The following is a 20,546-nucleotide window of genomic DNA, read 5'->3' as shown; positions in this document are numbered from 1 at the left end:
CAGATCCCTTATACCATTACATCTTACCATTTTTATGGCATTACTGAGAAAGAATTAACAGGGTTTATGAAACAATTCACATTAGAGGTTAAAAAAAGATTGGGATGACGAGGGAAAGGGTAGTTATTTAATGAATTTCATATTTGCAAGATGAAAATGTTAGATCTTTTTCATAACAGTGTGAATATACTACTTTTTTTGAGATGGAGTTTCATTCTTGTTCCCTAGGCTAGAGTGCAGTAGTACAATCTTGGCTTACTACAACCTCCGCCTCCTGGGTTCAAGCAATTCTCCTACCTCAGCCTCCCAAGTAGCTGGGATTACAGGCTCACACCACCATCCCTGGCTAATTTGTGTATTTTTAGTAGAGACAGGGTTTCAACATGTTGGCCAGGCTGGTATCGAACTCTTGACCTCAGGTGTTCCACTTGCCTCGGCCTCCCAAAGTGCTGGGATTACAGGCCTGAGCCGCTCTGCCTGGCCCAGTGTGGATATACTTAACACTGTTAAACTTTACACTTAAAAATGGTTAAGGTGGTAAATTTTATTGTTTTTATCAGATAATCAAAGAGAGGGAGGGAGCTGAGAATGACTGTTACTAAGACTTCATTCAGCCTTAGAATCAGAGTGAAGCCATTAGGACACAAAGGGAACATGGGAGGTCCAACAGGTGTCTGGAGAAGGGCACTGAGATGGTTTGAAACGTAGGTATATCCTCGTCTTGTTTGCTTGAGGGAGAGCCAGCAGTGAAGTGCAGTATCAATTTAAAGGTTCTCAGATTGGGCAAGATGTTCAACAGTAGCCAAAGACAGCTTGGCCAGAGGAAGCACTTGATTTATGTCGAGAGGAATATCAACAGACATAGGGAATCTTTGTCAAGTATCAGGCCAAAGAGTGAAGCACAGCATCAGTGGAAAAATGCACAATGATGAAAAGTCAGACTATAGAGCTCAAAACAGGCCAAGGTAAGTGGCCCAAGGTAGTAATTAATGTGAGGGTTTTAGAGGACTGCTTGTATGTGGTACTGGTTTCATGGTGTGTAGGTGGCTCTGTCTTGTTTAAAAGAGCCATGACGATTAGATCATCTTCATACGGAGACTAACAGACAGCTAGAAATTCAAACATTGGGGTTTGGGGGAGAGGTTGGATCTGGGAGCAACAATATTAGGGTAATAAAGATAACTGTGGACAGTAATGTACATGAGATAGTTAAGACAGAACAAGTGGAGCATCAAAAGTAGGCTCAAGGCAGGCAGGACCATAGTAATACCTAGTTTTAGGGGAGGTAAAGGAGGCAGATTGACTGGTCAGAAAGGTAGAAAAATACATAGAATCCTAACCAGTAGAGAAGGCCATTAAGGTTAAAATCAGCAGAGAGGTCGAGAAGGACTAATATCAAGAAAAAGACTTCCAAAGAACTATTTCAAGGTAAAATTGAGCCAGAGGCTATGCCATAACATAAAGATGTGAGTGTGCATCAGCACGCAGAGGCTTCAGTATTAAGATCTGCTCTTGAGAAGTCTCGTATGGAGGCTGACAAGGTAGGACAGCGGCCAAAAGTAGGGATGTTAACCCAGTGATCTTTCTTTTTTAGCAGAGCAGGTATTTGTCCACTGAAGTCAAGACAGTGACATGCATTTACTGTCTATAGCAACACTTCCTTTCTCACTGGGAAAGGAAAGTAGTTGGATCTAGTTGCTTGTTTTGTTTTTGTATTTGTTTTTTAATTTTCGTCACCAGTGTTTTCAAATGGTTATAAACTTTTAAAAATATTTGTGGTAAAGAACATGTAACCCGAAATTTACCAACTTAGCCATTTTAAGTGTTCCATTCAGTAGTGTTATGTGTAAGTATTTGCTCTGTTGTGAAACAGATCTCTAGAACGTCTTCATTTTACCAAACTGAAACTCTGTACCTTTTAAACAACTTATCTTTTCCACTTTCCACTAGTCCCTGGCAAGTATTATTACACTTCCTATTTCTATAAATTTGATTCCTTTAGATACCTCATATAAGTGGAATCATACGATATTTTTTTATTTTTGTGACTGGCTCACCATACTTAGCATAGTGTTCTCGAGCTTCATCCATGTTGCATTGTGACAGGATTTCCTTCCTTCTTAAGGAATTTTATGTATATATAGTGTGTGTATATACCAATTTCACTTATTCATTCATTAATCAGTGGATACCTGCTTCTGCCTCTTGCTATTGTGAGTCATGCTCCTGTGAACATGGGTGTACAGATATGTCTTCAAGACCTTGCTTTTCATTCTTTTGGATATATACAGCAAAGTGGGATTGTTGGATCATACGGTAGTATGATCCAACTTTTAATTTTTTAATTTTTTGAGTAAATTCCATGCTTTTTTTTTTTGAGAAACCTCTATGCTTTTTAAAATAATAGTTGGATTATTTTATAATCTTACCAACAGTGCACAAGGTTTCTAATATCTTCACATCTTTGCCAACAACTGTTATTTTGTGGTTTGTTTGTTTGTTTTGTAGTAGCCACCCTAATGGGTGTGGGGTAATATCTCATTGTGGTTTTGAGTTGTATTTTCTCTGATGATTAGTGATATTGAACATCTGTCATCTATTCATATGCTTATTGGCAATTTGTATATCATCTTTGGAGAAACTTTTATTCCAGTCCTTTGCTCATTTTTAAATTGGGTTATTTGATTTTTGTTGTTGAGTTGTAGGAGATATTTTTATATTCTGGATATTAACTCTTTGTCAGATACATGACTTGCAAATATTTCCTTCTCTTCTTTAGGTTGCCTTTTTACTTTATTGTGTCCTTTGATTCACTGAACTTTTAACTTTGATGTAGTCCCATTCATCTTTGTTGCCTGAGCTTTTGGTGTCATTTCCAAGAAATCATTGACAAATCCAGTGTCACGAAACTTTCCCCCTGTGTTTACTTCTAGGAATTTTATAGTTTTGAGTCTTACATTTAGACCCTTAGTCCATTTTGAATTAATTTTTGTGTATGGTGTATATGATCCACGTTCATTCTTTTCCATGTGGATGTCTAGTTTTCCCAGCACAATTTGTTGAAGAGATTGTTCTTTTCCCACTGAGTAGTCTTGGCACTCTTGTCAAAGATCATTTTACCATATACATGAGGATTTAAAAGTGTTTGAAAGGCATACCTTGAAAGAGTCATCCTTTTACTCTTTTTCCTCATTTCTCTTCCCTCTAAAGATAATCACTATTATTAGTTTCTCAGTTTTGTTTTGTTTTCTTGCATGGAGAGAATAAGTAATCCTTTCACATGGTTCATAGAACAAACAATCTAGCCACTGAAAAAATGTGTTCCCACATCTGTCCTGCTTCCTTTCTAAGCTGACAGTATTTCCTAAAGCTTTTTTCATATTATGAGCTTCCTTGTTCATTTTTACAGATGCAGAATATTCCACTGTATGGATATACTATGTTTTAAACTAGTGTCTACCTGATGAACTCTCTTTTGTAATTGTTAAAAACAATGCTACAGTGAATAACTCAGAGTGTGTCATTTCATGAGTGGTCAAGTATATTGTAGGATGAGATTTCAAAATTGCTCTCTGTAGAGATTGTGCTAATTTATACTCCCACCAGCAGTGTGAAATAGCATACTGTTTCATAATAGGGTTGTTGCTTTTTTTTTTTTTTAACTTTGATCTTTGTGGTTTTGTGGCTTGAGGCCAGGGAAGGAATGTTCATGTTATATCATTTTTATTAGTGCTAGTGGTAGTATAAGAGCATTTACTGTCATGAACTAAGCACCAGAGAGACTGATAGTGATTTATTTGCATCAAGAACATATAAAATAACAGGTGACCTGCACTAGCCTTCTTGCCTTTCTTCCTATATAATCTTCCATGCATATCTTAGAGTGACTTTGCCAGTCATCTAGTGCTTCCTGACTGTGTGAAGTGTTGGATCCTTAGGAACTGTGTTACAAGCAACAATCTCATTAAATCGCCTATCAGTTAATGCTGTAGAACACTTGAAGAAGTATACAGTTAATATAAATAGAAGAAAGGTAGGCCCTAAAGTAAACTAATTTACTCCAGATGTTGCCAAATAGTGCCCTCTATATTTTAGTAATGCTCCGTGTATATTAACCACATCCTTTCCAAAGAAAGCTCAGTATAAGAATGTAAACATTAGATACCAATACTTAAAAAATTTTCTAAGGAGGAGGGATTGTTCCAATGGAAAATAAAAGTATTTGAGAATTGGAAGTATTTAAAAACATGTATATGTTCACAATGAAAGTTACTTTTAATTTGAATATTTGTTCTTCACTTTTCCTTTAGGATAATGTTTTTTTTTTTTTTTTTTTTTTGCAAGCGGTGAAGGGTTGGTGTGTGTTTGAGTGATAGCTATGTTATGGTTTTGTCAATAAAATTGTAATAGTTGACTATTTTCCTTACCCTCTTAACCTTCTTTGATACACTAGGAAAGAATACACAATGAATTTAGATCCCGGACTTCGTTTTGGATAGAGTTTACTAATGCCCTTCTACATTTATGTAATTGCTGACTTTTAAAATATCACCACCAAGTTGGCTTTTTAGCAAGTCCATTTTTTTCTGATCAGTGAAGCGGAGACTAAGACAACATGTAGTCACAGTATGGAAAAGTTATGTTCTCTCAGTTATGTTTGTTACCACTGGAGAGTTCTTTTCCCTCATGAAAAGCATAAGGAGGCCAGCAATCTCTTGCTTCGATTCAGATTTAAAATATGCAGAAACAGCTTAACCCAAAATCACTGTAGACATACATTTTGAAGGTGAAAATATTTTTATAACGGATAGAAAGAGGTTTATGTTAGCTTTTAGCTTCTCTTTTGTTCAGTGGCTGCTATGTTTTCTGTTTGAATTTCCAAGTTGGTATACATAAATGTTTCTAAATTTATATACTGTTTGCCAGCTTTTCATTAAAATGAATTATTTTAGAACTCTTTTGTTTTTTGTTTTTTGTTTTATTTTAGAACTCTTTTATTATTCATTATTTTAGAACTCTTTTGTTTTTTGTTTTTTGTTTTTTTTGAGACAGGGTCTCACTCTGTCGCTCAGGCAGGGGTATAGTGGCACGATCGTGGCTCACTGCAGCCTTGACCTCCTGAGCACAGGTGATCCTCCTACCTTAGTCTCCCAAGTAGCTGGGACTACAGACATGCACCACCATGCCCAGCTAATTTTTTGTAGAGATAATGTTTTATTATGTTGTCCAGACTGGTCTTGAATCCCTGGACTCAAGTGACCCACCCTCCTCAGCCTCCCAAGATTCTGGGGTTACAGGCGTGAGCCACTGTACCTGGCCTACTTTGGAACTCTTAATATAAAGAACCTTGTTTTTTGTTTGTTTGTTTGTTTAAATATGTTCAGTCTTTAAAAAACAAACTCAACTATTGAAAAAGTTTTCCCTTTTTTCTTGGCGTATAAAGAAAACTTTCTTAGCATATAATATTTTTTATATAAACTTCTGGTAAAGCCGGGAATTAGCGGGATTATATTTTAGATATAGAAGGTACTATTGCAATTAGTCATGATGGCTTTTTAGAATCTGTAATCTGGCTGGGTGCGATGGCTCATACCAGTAATTCCAGCATTTTGGGAGGCTGAGCCTGGAGGTTCATCTGAGTCAGGAGTTCGAGACCAGCCTAGCCAAGATGGTGAAACCCTGTCTCTACTAAAAATACAAAAATTAGCTGGGTGAGGTGGCATGCACCTGTAATCCCAGCTACTCAGAAGGCTGAGTCAGGAGAATTGTTTGAACCCAGGGGGTGGAATTTGTTTGATTTTGGAAGAAACTGCCAAACTGATTTCCTACCAGCAGTGAATGAAAGTTCCTGTCATTCCACGTCCTTGTCAGCATTGGTGTTGTCAGTGTTTTGGATTTTAACTATTCTAATAGATATGTAAATGGTATCTCATTGATGTTTTAGTATGTAGTTCTCTAATGACATGTAATATTGAGCATCTTTCCATATGCTTATTTGCCATCTGTGTATGTCTTCTTTGGTGAAGTGTCCATTTAGATCTTTTTGCCCATTGTTGAGTTGAGTTGTTTATTTTCTTATTGTTGAGCTTTAAGTGCTCTTTTTATACTTTAGGTAACAGTCCTTTATCAGTTATGTATTTTGCAAAGATTTTTCCCCAGTCTGTGACTTGTCTTTTAATTTCTTAAGAGCATCCTTTGCAGAGCAGAAGTTGTTAATTTTAATGAAGTCTAACAACCATTTTTTTTCCATGGGTAATACTTTTGATGTTGTATCTAAAAAGTCATTGCCATACCCAAGGTTCGTTAAATTTTCTCCTATGTTATCTTCTAAAAGCTAAGTTTTGTGTTTTACATTTAAGTCACTGATCCATTTTGAGTTAATTTTTGTGAGAGGTGGAGTCTGTGTCTAGATTTACTGTCTTGCATGTTCAGTTGTTGCAACATCATTTGTTGAAAAGACTGTTCTTTCTCTATTGAATTGCCTTTGCTTCTTTGTTACAGATCAGTTGACTGTGTTTTTGTGGGGTCTGTTTCTGGGCTCTCTATTCTGTTGCTTCGATATATAGTCATCCCTCGGTATCTACATCCATGGGGTATTGGTTCTAGGACCCCCAACAGATACCAAAATCCATGGGTTCTCCAGTCCCTTATATAAAATGGGGTAGTATTTGCATACAACCTGTGCACATCCTCCCATATACTTTATTTTTAATTTTTTTTTTAAAGAGACAAGTCATTACCCAGTTGCCTAAGCTGGAGAGCAGCAGTGTGATCCTAGCTCACTGCAGCCTCAAACTCCTCCTGCCTCAGCCTCCCAAGTAGCTGGGACTACAGATGTGCACTACTGTGCCTGGCTAATTTTTAAATATTTTGTAGAGACAGGGTCTTGAACTCTTGGTTTCAAACAATTCTCCTGCCTCAGCCTCTCAATATGCTGGGATTACAGGTGTGAACCACTGTACTCGGCTTCCCATGTACTTTAAATAATCCCTAGATTATTTATAATACCTAATATAGTGTATGTGCTATGTAAATAGTTGTTTTTTATTGTATTGTTATTTTTTTCCTCAATATTTTTGATTTGAGATTGGTTGAACCACTGGTTGGTTGAATCTACAGACGTAGAACTTGTGCATATGGAAATCCAACTGTATTTGTCATTTTCATCTTCAATTTCATATTTATTTCAGTGCAGTACCTCGCTTGGTCAAGTCTGAGTTTCAAACAATTGTGTGTCAAAAAATTTTTGAGTTTCAAAAAAGTTTGTAAATACAAACATTTTAGAGCTGCTTATTATTTTTACAGTTATCTTGGGGTGAACTTTTTTTTGAGACAGAATCTTACTCTGTTGCCCAGGCTTGGGTGCAGTGGCGTGATCTCAGCTTACTGCAACCTCCCCATCCCAGGTTCAAGCAATCCTCCCTCCTCAGCCTGCCAAGTAGCTGGGAGTACAGGTGTGTGCCACCATGCCGGGCTACTTTTGGTATTTTTCGTAGAGACAGGGTTTCACCATGTTGTCCAGGCTGGTCTTGGACTCCAGACCTCAGGTGATCTGCCCACCTTGGCCCTCCCAAAGTGCTGAGATTACAGGTGTGAGCCACCATGCCCTGCCAACCTTTTGTAAATTGAATAGTTTTTCATGAGATTTATGAAAATGCAGATTTTATTTTTCAAATATCATTGAAGGGGAAGCCAACTGTTCCTTTTTATGGGACGTTGAAACACATATTTGAAATGAATCTTTTATTTCACCTTATAAAACAGTTTTATAAACCCTATTTATAAGGATTTTATAAGGTGAAATAAATATGGTTCCTTGTGATGACCTAGAAATTAACCTAGATTTTCTAGCAAAATTTTACTTTAGAATTTAGAATATTAACAAGAGCTAAATTATTGAATCCTTACTCTCTACAGACACAGTTCTAGGTGCTTTATAAACCACTAGCTTATTTAGTCCTCACAGCAATCTTATTATTATTTTTATTATCCTCAATTTACAGATGAGGAAACCAAGGCTTAGGGAAATTACATACCTGCCCAAGGTTGTACAAGCTAGCATGTGGCAGAGCTGGGATTCAACCCTGCTATGTCTGACTCCGCAGCCCGAACTACCACATTCCCTTGTGAAGTGGATTTGCAAGAAAGGTTATTTTATAAAAGATTCGTTCTTTGTAAGTTTTTCACTCATTACACTTACAGTCTTTTCCCCCCTCGGATGGAGGACGTATCAGATATTAAACTGATAAGAACAGATACTACACTTGATCTTAGCCAAAAGGCCAAGAAGCGATCTTTTTTCCCCTTGGGAAGAGTGGCCGTATTTGTGAAATCAAGGGAAAAATTTTTTTTAAGTATTTAAGAATTACTAATTTTACAAGTTTCTGGAAATGGGTTGAAGCATAAAATCCTGGAAATTGATCCTGAAGTAAAATGTTTATTTAGAATTCAGAGCTATCTATATCATAAACCAATTCTGTGTCTTTTTTTTTTTTTTTTTTTTTGGAGACGGAGTCTTGCTCTGTCGCCCAGGCTAGAGTGCAGTGGCGCAATCTTGGCTCACTGCAAGCTTTGCCTTCTATATTCACGCCATTCTCCTGCCTCAGCCTCCCAAGTAACTGGGACTACAGGGGCCCACCACCATGCCTGGCTAATTTTTTTTTTTTTTTTAATTTTTTTTTAATTTTAGTAGAGACGGGGTTTCACTGTGTTAGCCAGGATGGTCTCAATCTCCTGACCTCGTGATCTGCCCACCTTTACCTCCTAAAGTGCTGGGATTACAGGCATGAGCCACCGCACCCGGCCCCGTTCTGTCTCTTTTTAAAAAAATGTTGGTCATATGTTCAGATTGACCAGCATTTGAGATTTCTTTACTTTCCAAATAAAGCAAGGCTTTTTTCCTTACTCTGTAAGGAAAAACCCTCTAATGTTTCACATGATGTGACATGTAGGATATGACAATATAACATCATGTTCTTTATCTGATTTATATAATCAAAAGGTTTTACAAATTTAAGTACTGATAGTGTCATACCATATAAGGAATATATTTTTTAAGCCTAAAATACCACCATGTAAAACAAGAGTGATTCAACTAAGTGCCTATATATTAAGGCAGCTTCCCTACTTGCACTGCTACTGTGCTGTTGTATAAACAAATCACTGAAGGTACATCCCCAGGTATCTATACGTTTCTTTGGGTTTGTCTTGTTAGTTCTTGCCTGGAGGCGTGCAACTGGTTTTCTCATTCTTAAGTTAGATTAAATTAAGAAAAACCTTTTTTAAGCATTTTGAAACTATGATAATGGAACGTTGATATTAATGGATTTTCTTTTTAATTCCCAAACAGAGCAACATTTTGCAGATGTCGTACTTAGTGAAGAATTTCTCAATCTTGGCATTGAACAAGTGTGCAGCTTAATCTCAAGCGACAAACTTACCATTTCTTCAGAAGAAAAGGTAAGAATATTTTTCTTTTCCCAGTGTGCAATGATGTTTCCCTTTATTTATTTATTTATTTATTTTAATTTCACATTTTTGTGTAACTTTGTGATCCTGTATGTGTAGTGACAGCCAGTGATATTTCATCTGGAAGTTAAGAAACTCCGCTAGTTACTTCAGGAAAAGATTCCAGGAGAAAAAAAAGAAACTCAGGACTTGTTGATTGTCTATGTAAATTACTCTGTGTCTTCACTTCGTGGGAGATTCCCTAAATTTTTAGCCATTACAATTTTGTACTTGACCTCCACAGCAAGAGCTTGCACACATTAAACTATCTGAAACAAATGCTTTTTTGGAAAGCAGTTTCTTCCTACAACTCGATGCCTATAGGAATTATGATGTGAATATAATGTTTGTCACTAAAGTAGTTTCCCTGTCTTCTGAGTTGAAAGAGGTTACCTAGGATGGTGAAGTTTTGGTAGTTCTAGACGGAACATTCTTGATTGTCACCTTCCTTTAGATTGGTTCTCTGTGACATAATACCTCACCCCTGCCAGTCCGTTCAACCTCCCTGCCTCCCTCCCTCCCTCCCTCCTCTCTCCCTCCCTCCCTCCCTCCCTCCTCTCTCCCTCCCTCCCTCCCTCCCTCCTCTCTCCCTGTCTCCCTCTCTCTCTGTGCAGCTACTGCTTCTGGTTGTAGTCTTTTGTCTCTCCACATTTTAGATTACCTTTGTCATCCACCTGCACTTTTCATATAGTTGGAGAGACAAGCTCCTTTTAGTGGGCTGTTTTTCTTTGGTTGGGTTTTGTAGCACATGGGAATCAGAGCACAAAAGCTGTACTTAGAGGAAATGAAACTTGAGTTTCTCCTTTGTGTGCTTTGCATTTCAAGTTGTGTAAATTCTGATTCTCTTTCTCAAGGATATTCATTTCACCTGGAGGTAAAAGACACATTTACTTTAATATTTACAGTATTAAAAAATATGAAAGCATTTGTGACATATATAGTCTTAGCATCCTAGAAATACAGAGGAAGATGACATTACTTTCACACTTAATAGACATATATTGAGTGCCTACCACGTACTAGACACTGCCATGGGCTCCTAGAGAAGAGAACGTTAACAAAATAGAATTTGTTACTCATAGACTAGTGGGACAACCAGTAGAGTAAATAATTGATTACAGAATGCTATAAAGGGTGCCTTAGGAGCATTTAACTTTTCCAGGAATGGGATAGGGATGGGGATGGTAGTTCAGCTTGGTTCAGATGTATATTTCAAGTCTTTTAAAAATGAGTCTGAGTTTGCCAGAGAAATAGGGATGGGTGGGAATGCAGAGGGCATTCCAGGTAGAAGAAGCAGAATATACAAATATAAAGAGGTGTGAAAGAATAATTGTATTCAATATATTCAGTATGATGGGAGTTTAGAATATGAGACATTGGTGGAAGATAAAATGGGAAGATGATATAATAAAATATCTTCTCAGCTATGTTAAAGAAAATTAACTATATTGTAGTGAGCCTTAAAGGGGTTTTAAGCAAGAGGAGAAAACCATGCTAAAACCTGCATTATAGAAATACCATGAGGGCTGTTCTGGTTTTCTGCTGCTACTCAAGTCATTGCCAAGTGTAAAAGCATAAACAAGAACCATTTTATTATGCTAACAATTCTATGGTCAGAATTCATGCAGAACAGTAGGGACAGCTTGTCTCTGCTCCACAGTGTCTGAGGCCTCAGCTAAGGTGACCCAGATGGCTGGAGATACCTGGCATGGTTCTACTGGAGCCATAGATCTGGAGCTTCAGTTCTGCACATGGCATCTTATGGGTCTATGATGCCCAAGGTGGCTCCTCTACTCGCTTCTGTCTGGCTCTGGGGCTCAGGGTTGATTGGTTTCTCTCTAGGTCTCCCTTCTCTCCCCTCCTTTCTTCTCTGTAACTTGCATGGGTTTCTCATGGTGTGGTGGTTTCAATAGCCAGACTTCTTATATGACATTTGGCTTCCTTCAGATGAGCATTTCAAGAGAGCAGAGTAGAAGTAGTGAGGCTGCTTAAGACCTACCTTCAGAAATCACACACTGTCACTTCCTCTACACTCTACTGGTTACACAGGGCCAGCTTAGATTCAGTGTGAAAGGTTACTATATAAGGGTATGGATCTGGGAGATGTGGTTTATTAGGAGGCTATCTTTGGAGATGAGCTGTCATGGTGGTGGTGGGCAGTGGACCAAAAATGAGGTGAGGGCCAGATGAGAGGATGTTGAAGTCATACTAGTGAGCATTAGGTTCTGATGTGGGATGATAGAAGCAGGGGGGAGAGAAGACAGAACTGAGAAATATTAGATAGAATTGCCAGAAGGCCGACTATCTTGTTCACTTAATCTCTGGCACCTGGCACATAGAGACACTCGATAAATACTTGTTGACAGAATGAATTAAAGAGGGGTGTTAATTTTAATGTGCATTATTTTTAGTTTCTTGCTTTATTCCTGGATCAAAATAACCTATTTTTGGTCACAGTTATCCATTTGCATTTTGTCAAACATTTCCTGCAAACCTTTAAAGATTATTAAGTGATATCTTCATCAGTTGAGAAGGAAATTATGTAGACAAACAGTGTCTTCATATTAGCTTATTAGCTTTCTCACAATTATGTATTGTAAATAATAATGCCCTTATTTTTTAATTTGTAGAAAAAATTTTCAAAATACTACATTTTAGTATATTATGCTATTTCAGAGCTGAGTTGATCTATTGTACAAACCTTCAATTTATGTGTATGGTCTAATATTTGTTTGTAAACCTGAAGGAAAAGCCAAACGTGAATTGTTTCTAAGGGTACATCATTTTCATTCCAGAATATCACTTTGCTTTATTATTTTGGGTAAAAAAAAAAAAAACAGAAAAGAAATGGGGTGAATGGCTTTGTAAGTACTTTGCAAGTCAGGATTTTGGAAACATTTGAGCTGTGAATTAAACTTGGATGTCTTAGCAAGAGTTGTATATAAAATGTAGTCTCATATTTTATCCAGCTGTCTTGGTACACAACTCATTTCTTATTTTTTCTTCTCCTATATTTTCTGCAAGGTATTTGAAGCAGTAATAGCCTGGGTGAACCATGACAAGGATGTGAGGCAAGAGTTTATGGCCCGACTGATGGAACATGTACGGTTACCTTTGCTTCCTCGGGAATATTTAGTCCAGGTAAATGCATGTGCAAAACATACGAATTCACACAGCACCATGTCACTGGACTGACAGCATGTAGATCCCTGTCAAGCAGTGATAAGAGCTGTAGAATGCAGATCTGTGGAGTACAGGACAGAAGACAGTAAAGGACCCTGCAGGCTGGAGTGCAGTGGCTTCATCTTAGCTCACTGCAACCTCCACCTCCTGGTGATTCTTGTACCTCTGCCTACTGAGTAGCTGGGACTACAGGTGCATGCTACAACCATTCCCCATTCTTAGCAATTTGCTTTTGCCCCTATTTTTTGATTTGGGTAAGCAAGTACTAGCGCTTATCAAGGTAGTATTTGTGGTCGTTTAAATACATATAAATAAATGTCCCTGTGGCTGTCACGGCTTTGCATCTTCTTTACTGTTTTTTTCTTTTGATAGTCTCTTCTGATTCCCCTGCAGACCTGGAATTCTGAGGTCTGACCCAAATGCTGTTTAATTTTACTTTGTAATTTAATAGTGGCATGCATTTAATTTCTGTCTTTATTTCTAAACTGAGGGAAAACATTTATTTGAAATAAATATGAATAAATGATTCTTTAGTGGTCTCCAAATAATTTTAAATTTGCTCTTTTTTTATTAGAATCCCACTAGGAACATTTCAGCATTATTTTAATAATTGAAACCATTGAAAGAATCATTTATTAAGAAATTAGATTTGAACATTTTAGGCTTTCTTGAAACCTCATTACTTTTTGTGATCCATGTAATCATGGGTCTTCTGGTATTAAGAAAATGATCCAAAAGGCCATGCACGGTCAGTGGCTCACGCCTGTAATCCCAGCACTTTGGGAGGCTGAGGCAGGCAGATTGCGTGAGGCCAGGTGTTCGAGACCAGACTGGCTAATGTGGCGAAATCCCGTCTTTACTAAAAATACAAAAAACTAGCCAGACATGGTGGCAGGCGCCTATAGTCCCATCTACTCAAGAAGGTGAGAGAGGAGAATTGCTTGAACCTGGCAGGTGGAGTTTGCCAGGATTGCGCTGAACTGAACTCCAGCCTGGGCGACAGAGTGAGACTCTGACTCCAAAAAGAAAAAGAAAAGAAAACAAACCTCAAAGCCTGTCCTGCATTTGAGGTCAGGCTAGGCAGCACAAGATTTATAGGTACATTGCTTTAAGGTATTTCTAATCTCTTTTTGGGATATTTTACTTGCTCACTTATGTTTGAAAAAGGTAACTTATTAGTTAACTTATTAGTATTGTCTAACTTATCATTAACTTATTAGTATTGTCTTCTCCTGAAGGATGCATTTATCTAAATTTTGTTTCTTGTTTTGCTTACTTTTTGACTTAAAAGTTAAAGATTAACAGGTGGATATAATATCTAAAGAGTTCGTCATATTCCATAGCTAACACTGAAGTTTATCATTTTTCATTGCAGTTCTTTTTATTACCTATATATGTTTTTCTCTGCAGGCCAGATACTTGAGCATTTTTTGGTTTTATTTATTTTTCTCTTAGTTGTATTTATAAACTTTCCTCATTTACTTTTAGACTAAACTAAAGGATATAGTTACTGCTTTTTTCCTCTCCTTTACTTCTTTTTCTTTGGCAATTTAATTATGAAATAGCCCTACCCTCAGGGGGTGTGTCTGATTTCTTGTTACAGAGGGTTGAAGAGGAAGCATTGGTCAAGAATAGCAGTGCTTGCAAAGATTACCTCATTGAAGCAATGAAGTATCATTTGCTGCCAACAGAGCAACGTATATTAATGAAGAGTGTCCGGACCCGGCTGAGGACACCCATGAACCTTCCCAAAGTAGGATCTGTTGCTCATGCTTGTTATTCATGCGAAAGGCTTGTAGTGAAGCTGTTAGTACTCTGCTTATTTGAATTTCCATGATTTATTATTTGTTTTAGTTTCTCTTCAAGAGAAAATGTGCCTAAGAATGCACTGTAGTGTATGTAATTCAACCTCTATTGATTTTATATGTTAAGGGTGGGGATTGTTTGGTCTATTTAATTTTTATAAACTGCATGATGTCACTCTTCTAGAACAGAAGACAACTGGTTTTTGTCCCCTCTGAGTTTTATTAGCTCTAATTATAGTAGAAAACTCTAATTATAGTCCAAAAAAATCAGACCAGGTAGAAAGATTTCTCTGTAGGCCAGGGGCGCTGTGGTTCACGCCTGTAATCCCAGCACTTTGGGAGACCAAGACCGGCGGATCACCTGAGGTCAGGAGTTTGAGACCAGCCTGGCCAACATCGTGAAACCATGTCTCTACTAAATATACAAAGATTGTCCACGTGTGGTGGCAGGTGCCTGTAATCTCTGCTACTCAGGAGGCTGAGGCAGAGAATCACCTGAACCCAGGAGGTGGAGGTTGCAGTGAGCCGAGATGGTGCTACTACACTCCAGTCTGGGCAACAGTGCAACAGGCTGTGTCTCAAAAAAAAAAAAAAAAAAAAAAAAGATTTCTTTGTAAGCTAGGTGTTTGTTTAATAAGTGAAGACCCCATGGTTTCACAGAATTACACGTTAGAACTACGGATGATAAAATAGCTTGTTCATTTCATCTCATTGCTGTTCCCTGTTGTATACCATCTGATGGTTCCCTGCACATCATGTGTAGCCACTTCAGCATACATTCCCATGTCTTCCCATGTCTCTCGTGTTCATGTTTTCCTATGTGAATGTTTGTATTCTACCTTGGTCTTTTTAGCTGTGGCTATTCATGTTTTACCAATTCAGTTTTTCTTATGAAATAACCCCTCATTTCTGTCTCTGTTGGCAATTCCTTCTGCTCTGTTTACATCTTTATAGTACGACCAATACTTTAAGCACCATTTTGTGCGTGGGCTCATCAGAATGATTCATAATATAAAGACTTTATTTATGTATTTATTTTTAACTCTTGTGTATGTTTTGGACAATGCTGGATTAAGAAATAAGAATCTGTTCTCTCTTGTTTTCATATATCGTCTTTAGTTATTACTCTCTCCTTTCCATTGGATTATGTTTTTTAAATTCTTTCACTTTAATACTTGTATTTAATATTTTTCTAAGTTTTACTTTGGAGTCTACATTTTTAATTGCTGCAAATCTATATTGGTATTGTTTTTCTGTTTTGCCTATTACTAACAACAGTTCTCAATTTAAAACTAACTGCAGATTTGCCAGGGTGCTGTTGACTTATTTTTCTAGATCATTAGCAAATACTTTAATTTAGAATTGATCTCAGAACTCTCTTGGTGACACCTTGGTAGAAGTACCCAGCCACCGACACAGTCTGTAGAAAGTTTCATTCTATATGATTATGTTTATTATCTAAGCCAAAATAAGTAATTTGGCATATAACATCTGATGAGGTTGAGGATCAAATGGATTCAAATTTGGCATGACTTTCTAAACATCCCTCTGTGTGTTATTTTATTGGCCCCTAGAAGTTCAAATGCTTTTCTCAAAATCTTCTTAATTTTTACTCAGAATTATTATCACTTAACAAAGTGCATTTACAAGGCATTCACTTCCTATCCTGGTTTGAAAATTGGTATTTGCTTTCTTTAAGTTTTCTGATCTATACTCAGTTCTCTGAGATTTTTCAGAAATAATTGTAAGTGGCTTAGTAAGTACATTAGCTCATTTCCTTAATACCTCAGTATTCATGGGTGGGTCTGCTGATTTTATACATGTTTACAGTTTTCAAATACCCTTACACCTGCTTTTATAAGTACCCATCTTTTGAGTCTTCATTAATTCATATTTGTCCATCTTTTTTGGTGTCAGTTTTTGTTCTTACAAAATAATCCATTGATAAAAATTGCTCAGTCTTGGCAGTCAATTCTAAGGTTGCCATTTATTTTATTTTATTGTTTTATGTTACTCTTTGCAACTTCCTTCTAAATAATGTGCTATATCTTTAATACTTTTTAAATACTTCATATTTGTAAAAAAGAATTTCTTCTTGTGTATTCCTTCTTCTGACATCTTCAGACTTTCCTATATTTAGCTATGCTGCAGAGACCTTTAGAGTGAAAATGATTTCTGGAATAAACATGTCATTTTGATTTCTGGAATAAACATGTCATTTTTGAAACCTTCTAGAGTTCTCTGTAAAAGCCTATCAAGTACTTACTTTCTGTTTTGTGGTGGTGTGTTTACATTGTTTACGTTGTTTCTGGGCTTCTCTGGTTGTGGTTTTGGAGTAGGACTCCTGTAGCTGTGTTATACTTTTAGATTTCTCAGTTCTCTAGCTGTTATTTTGTGGTGGGTATGTGAGTTCCTGAAGGTTCTCTTTCATTCTGCTGTATCAGGGTGGTGGGAGGGGCAGCAGACCTGCTGGATAGCAGTGAGCAGCCCTGTTGCTTTGACTTTGCATGTTTACTTTTATGATCCCTACTCAGTGTGTTTGTTTATCCACACATATTTTCGAAAAGGTGCTGGTGATGAACGATTTTCCAACACCACCGTTTGTCATTTTAGAGTTGTTATGTTCAGATTAAGTCTAAGGAGTTGGGTAAGAATGAAGCAAAGATTAATTTCTTATGCTTATTATTTCATAGTAATGATGCCTTTTATCATCGTAATAGTGAGTCAAATTGAACAAAATGTGGTAGTCGTGCTGAAGAAATTACAAGGTTTTGATAATATTTTACCACGAGAGTGAATTAGTACTTTTTATATTAGGCTCTGATTTTTAATTTGCATGAATGATTCTTTTCATATCTCAGACATTAGTTTTGGCTTCTCAATAAACAGATTGTGTAAGGCATCCTTGGATTTGTACATCATAAAAATTATATATGTTTTGCTTCTTTTGTATTTTGTTAGCTTTTGTCTTTGGAATCTGTATTTTTATAAGTGCTGTCATATTTCTGGGTATATATTATATTTTTAAAATATTTTTACTCGGTATATTTATTGAAATTTTCAGTTAGAAACGATTTTTCAGGAGTTAATTTTCAACTAATATTTAATAGGTAAAGAAAATAAAAAGAACAAAGTTTAATTGACCTACATTTCAGGATGATTACTGAATTTGCTTAACCTTCTACCTCTTGCCCTCTTCAAATATGTTACATTTAACTTTTCCTTACAAAAGGTCTTATTTTCTTGTTCCTTCATTGCATAATTAGTATGGTGTTTTCTCAAATATCTGTGTCTTTTACAAATAACTGGGGTGTCAGCTTTATGAGCAATTCTTTTGGTAGCCACACAATGGTTTATGACACAGTCTCTTGGTTTTATATAAATATTCCTGCCTTCTTGTCCCCCCATTGCACCTTCTCCTTGTCTCCTTTATCCCTGATTCCTGGAGATCCAAATCCTTACCCCATTTACCTCTCTTGGGTGAGTAAAGGGCAAATATTACCACTGTTCTCTGTATATAATAGCACAGTTTTCCTTTTATCTTCATTTTAATGTGTAAAAGTGAACTATTGCATGGAAATGGAAATCTTATATTCAAACGTTGAGGATTATGAAATCTATAACTGAGTATTATTTCTCAAAAAGTTTAAAAGGTGTTCCCTTCTGATATTTTAGAAAAATTGGTCTTCATCTAAGACTCTTTCAACTGTTGTCTCTTGGGCAGTTTTGAAGTTTTGAACAGAACCCTAAATACAAGGTTTATCTTAACATGCATCCCAATTCTGTGATTTTTACAACCTTACTCTCCCCCTCTTTTTGGGTGGTCAGAGGTGAGGGTATTGTGTATTTTCTTTCTTGTTTATTTTATTTACTTATTTTTTGAGATAGAGTCTCACTCTTTCACCCAACCTGGAGTGCATTAGCGCAGTCTCAGCTCACTGCAACCTCTGCCTTCCAGGTTCAAGCAGTTCTCATGCCTCAGCCTCCCGAGTGGCTGGGATTACAGGCGCGTGCTACCACGCCTGGCTAATTTTTGTATTTTTGGTAGAGATGGGGTTTCACCATCTGGGCCAGGCTGGCCTTGAACTCCTGATCTCAAGCGATCCACCCGCATTGGTCTCCCAAAGTGCTGGGATTACAGGAGTGAGCCACCGTGCCTGGCCAACCAAAATGTTGTTTGTTGGTTGGTTGGTTGTGAGACAGAGTCTCACTCTGTTGCCCAGGCTGGAGTGTGGTGGTGCAATCTCAGCTCACTGCAACTTCCACCTCCTAGGTTCAAGTGATTCCCATGCCTCAGCCTCCCTAGTAGCTGGGATTGCAGTTGTACACCACCATGCCCCACCAATTTTTAATTTTTGTTAATTTTGGTTTTGTTTTGTTTTGTTTTTGAGACAGGAGTCTCGCTCTGTCGCCCAGACTGGAGTGCAGTGGCCGGATCTCAGCTCACTGCAAGCTCCACCTCCCGGGCTTATGCCATTCTCCTGCCTCAACCTCCCGAGTAGCCCGGACTACAGGCGCCCGCCACCTCACCCGGCTAGTTGTTTTGTATTTTTTAGTAGACAGGGTTTCACCGTGTTAGCCAGGATGGTCTCGATCTCCTGACCTCGTGATTCGCCCGTCTCGGCCTCCCAAAGTGCTGGGATTACAGGCTTGAGCCACCGCGCCCGGCCTTAATTTTTGTTATTTTTTTGTGGAGAAAGGGGCCTTGCTGTTAACAGGCTGGTCTCGAACTCCTGAGCTCATGATCTGCCCGCTACAACCTTCCAAAATGCTGGGATTACAGACGTGAGCCACCACACCAGGCCAATTTTGTTTCTTTGAATTCAACACTAGAAGAAACAGGCCTGAAAAAAATTATATAGTTGGTTTATGTTCAGTCTTCTTTTAAGACTTTTAAAATTAATTCTGCTCTCCAGTTACCAAAAACTAAAATGGGCTTCTTTTTGGAAACAGGATTTGCTCTCTGATTCAGGAATCATTTTGTTCTATGTACCCATCTTTCTTTAATTCTAAGTACAGGTAGCTCCATTGCCTAGTCAAGGTTGCAAATTTCCCCTTTTTGTGTATCTGAGTTACTCCATATTCTGTTTGTTTTTATTTTTTGTTTCTTTCTAACATCTGTTTTTCTAATCATTATCTCATCTTTTCATGAAGGTCCTTGCCATTCTTTACAATTTTTTATTTGAGACATCATTAATGTTTACATTATTCTGATTTGATGGCTGTTGCCAGAGGGTGTCTGTGTATACTCAGTAAAAGACAGACACATTGATTTCTAAATTCTATCAATTTAGCAAGACCATAGATCAGGCTCCAGGAAGCTTTCACTAAATTACAGCAGCTTTTCATTTTCTGATCAGCAGTAGCAATTACATCTATACTAATCACATAATTTTTTGATCATATCTAATTGTGTATTGTTCTTGAGTTACTTCATAAGTCTTGTTTCAGTAACATCTATGAAGTCTTAAAGGGTAGAGACCACGTCTCATATTTCTTATGTATAACACCTGACATGGTTCTGGACACGTATAGATGGTAGGCATTTAGTAAATAGTTGTTGGATTGAGTTGAGGGAGTTTATAGACCTCATTTGTTCTCAAAAGTAGACTGTAATGTATTTGTTCATTGTGATATCTAGCATCTCCATTACCTGTCCTGTTAGGTTGTTTTATTTGTGGGGCATCAGGAAAGGTCTCTTTACTGGAGATTTGGGAATCTATGCTCTTGTGAGCGCCAATTCAATTACCCCTCCTTTTTCAATAATTTGTTTCCTTCTTCCGTTTTTCTTTTAATACTTATTGTCCTTTTCACCTCACCTACCCAGTAACATATGTTTCATTTCTATCTTCTCTCTTGGATTATGGAGATCTAATACCTGGTCATTGCAAAACCAGGATCTAGTTTATAGCAAGCCCTATGACATACTGCAGCCTTGCCAGTAATGACTGCCTGCCGTTTTTTGGCTTAAATAACTCATTTTGCTTGAAGGATCAGAAACTTATTTTAGTTTCGGAAGTCCCTATTTTTGACTAAATGTGTTGGATGATA

General features: G+C 37.4%; 1 protein-coding gene and 1 non-coding gene across 3 annotated transcripts in view; one reads left to right on the top strand and one right to left on the bottom strand.

The window, feature by feature from the left end:
• KLHL2 (kelch like family member 2) overlaps positions 1–20,546 on the top strand; it is a 116,281-nt gene that overhangs the window by 78,044 nt on the left and 17,691 nt on the right. For both annotated transcript variants that reach the window (XM_023228517.2, XM_023228527.1), the window contains 3 exons: positions 9,350–9,459; positions 12,532–12,648; positions 14,294–14,443. In XM_023228517.2, the coding sequence (XP_023084285.1) occupies positions 9,350–9,459; positions 12,532–12,648; positions 14,294–14,443 (377 nt within the window). The remainder of the gene's footprint in view (positions 1–9,349; positions 9,460–12,531; positions 12,649–14,293; positions 14,444–20,546) is intronic.
• Positions 8,109–8,294, bottom strand: LOC111554288. Its single transcript, XR_002735199.1, has one exon. It is a non-coding gene; the product is annotated as a U2 spliceosomal RNA (small nuclear RNA).

Source organism: Piliocolobus tephrosceles, chromosome 3, assembly GCF_002776525.5.
Source record: "Piliocolobus tephrosceles isolate RC106 chromosome 3, ASM277652v3, whole genome shotgun sequence".
Classification (NCBI taxonomy): domain Eukaryota; kingdom Metazoa; phylum Chordata; class Mammalia; order Primates; family Cercopithecidae; genus Piliocolobus; species Piliocolobus tephrosceles.
This window is presented reverse-complemented; position numbering and strand designations above follow the sequence as displayed.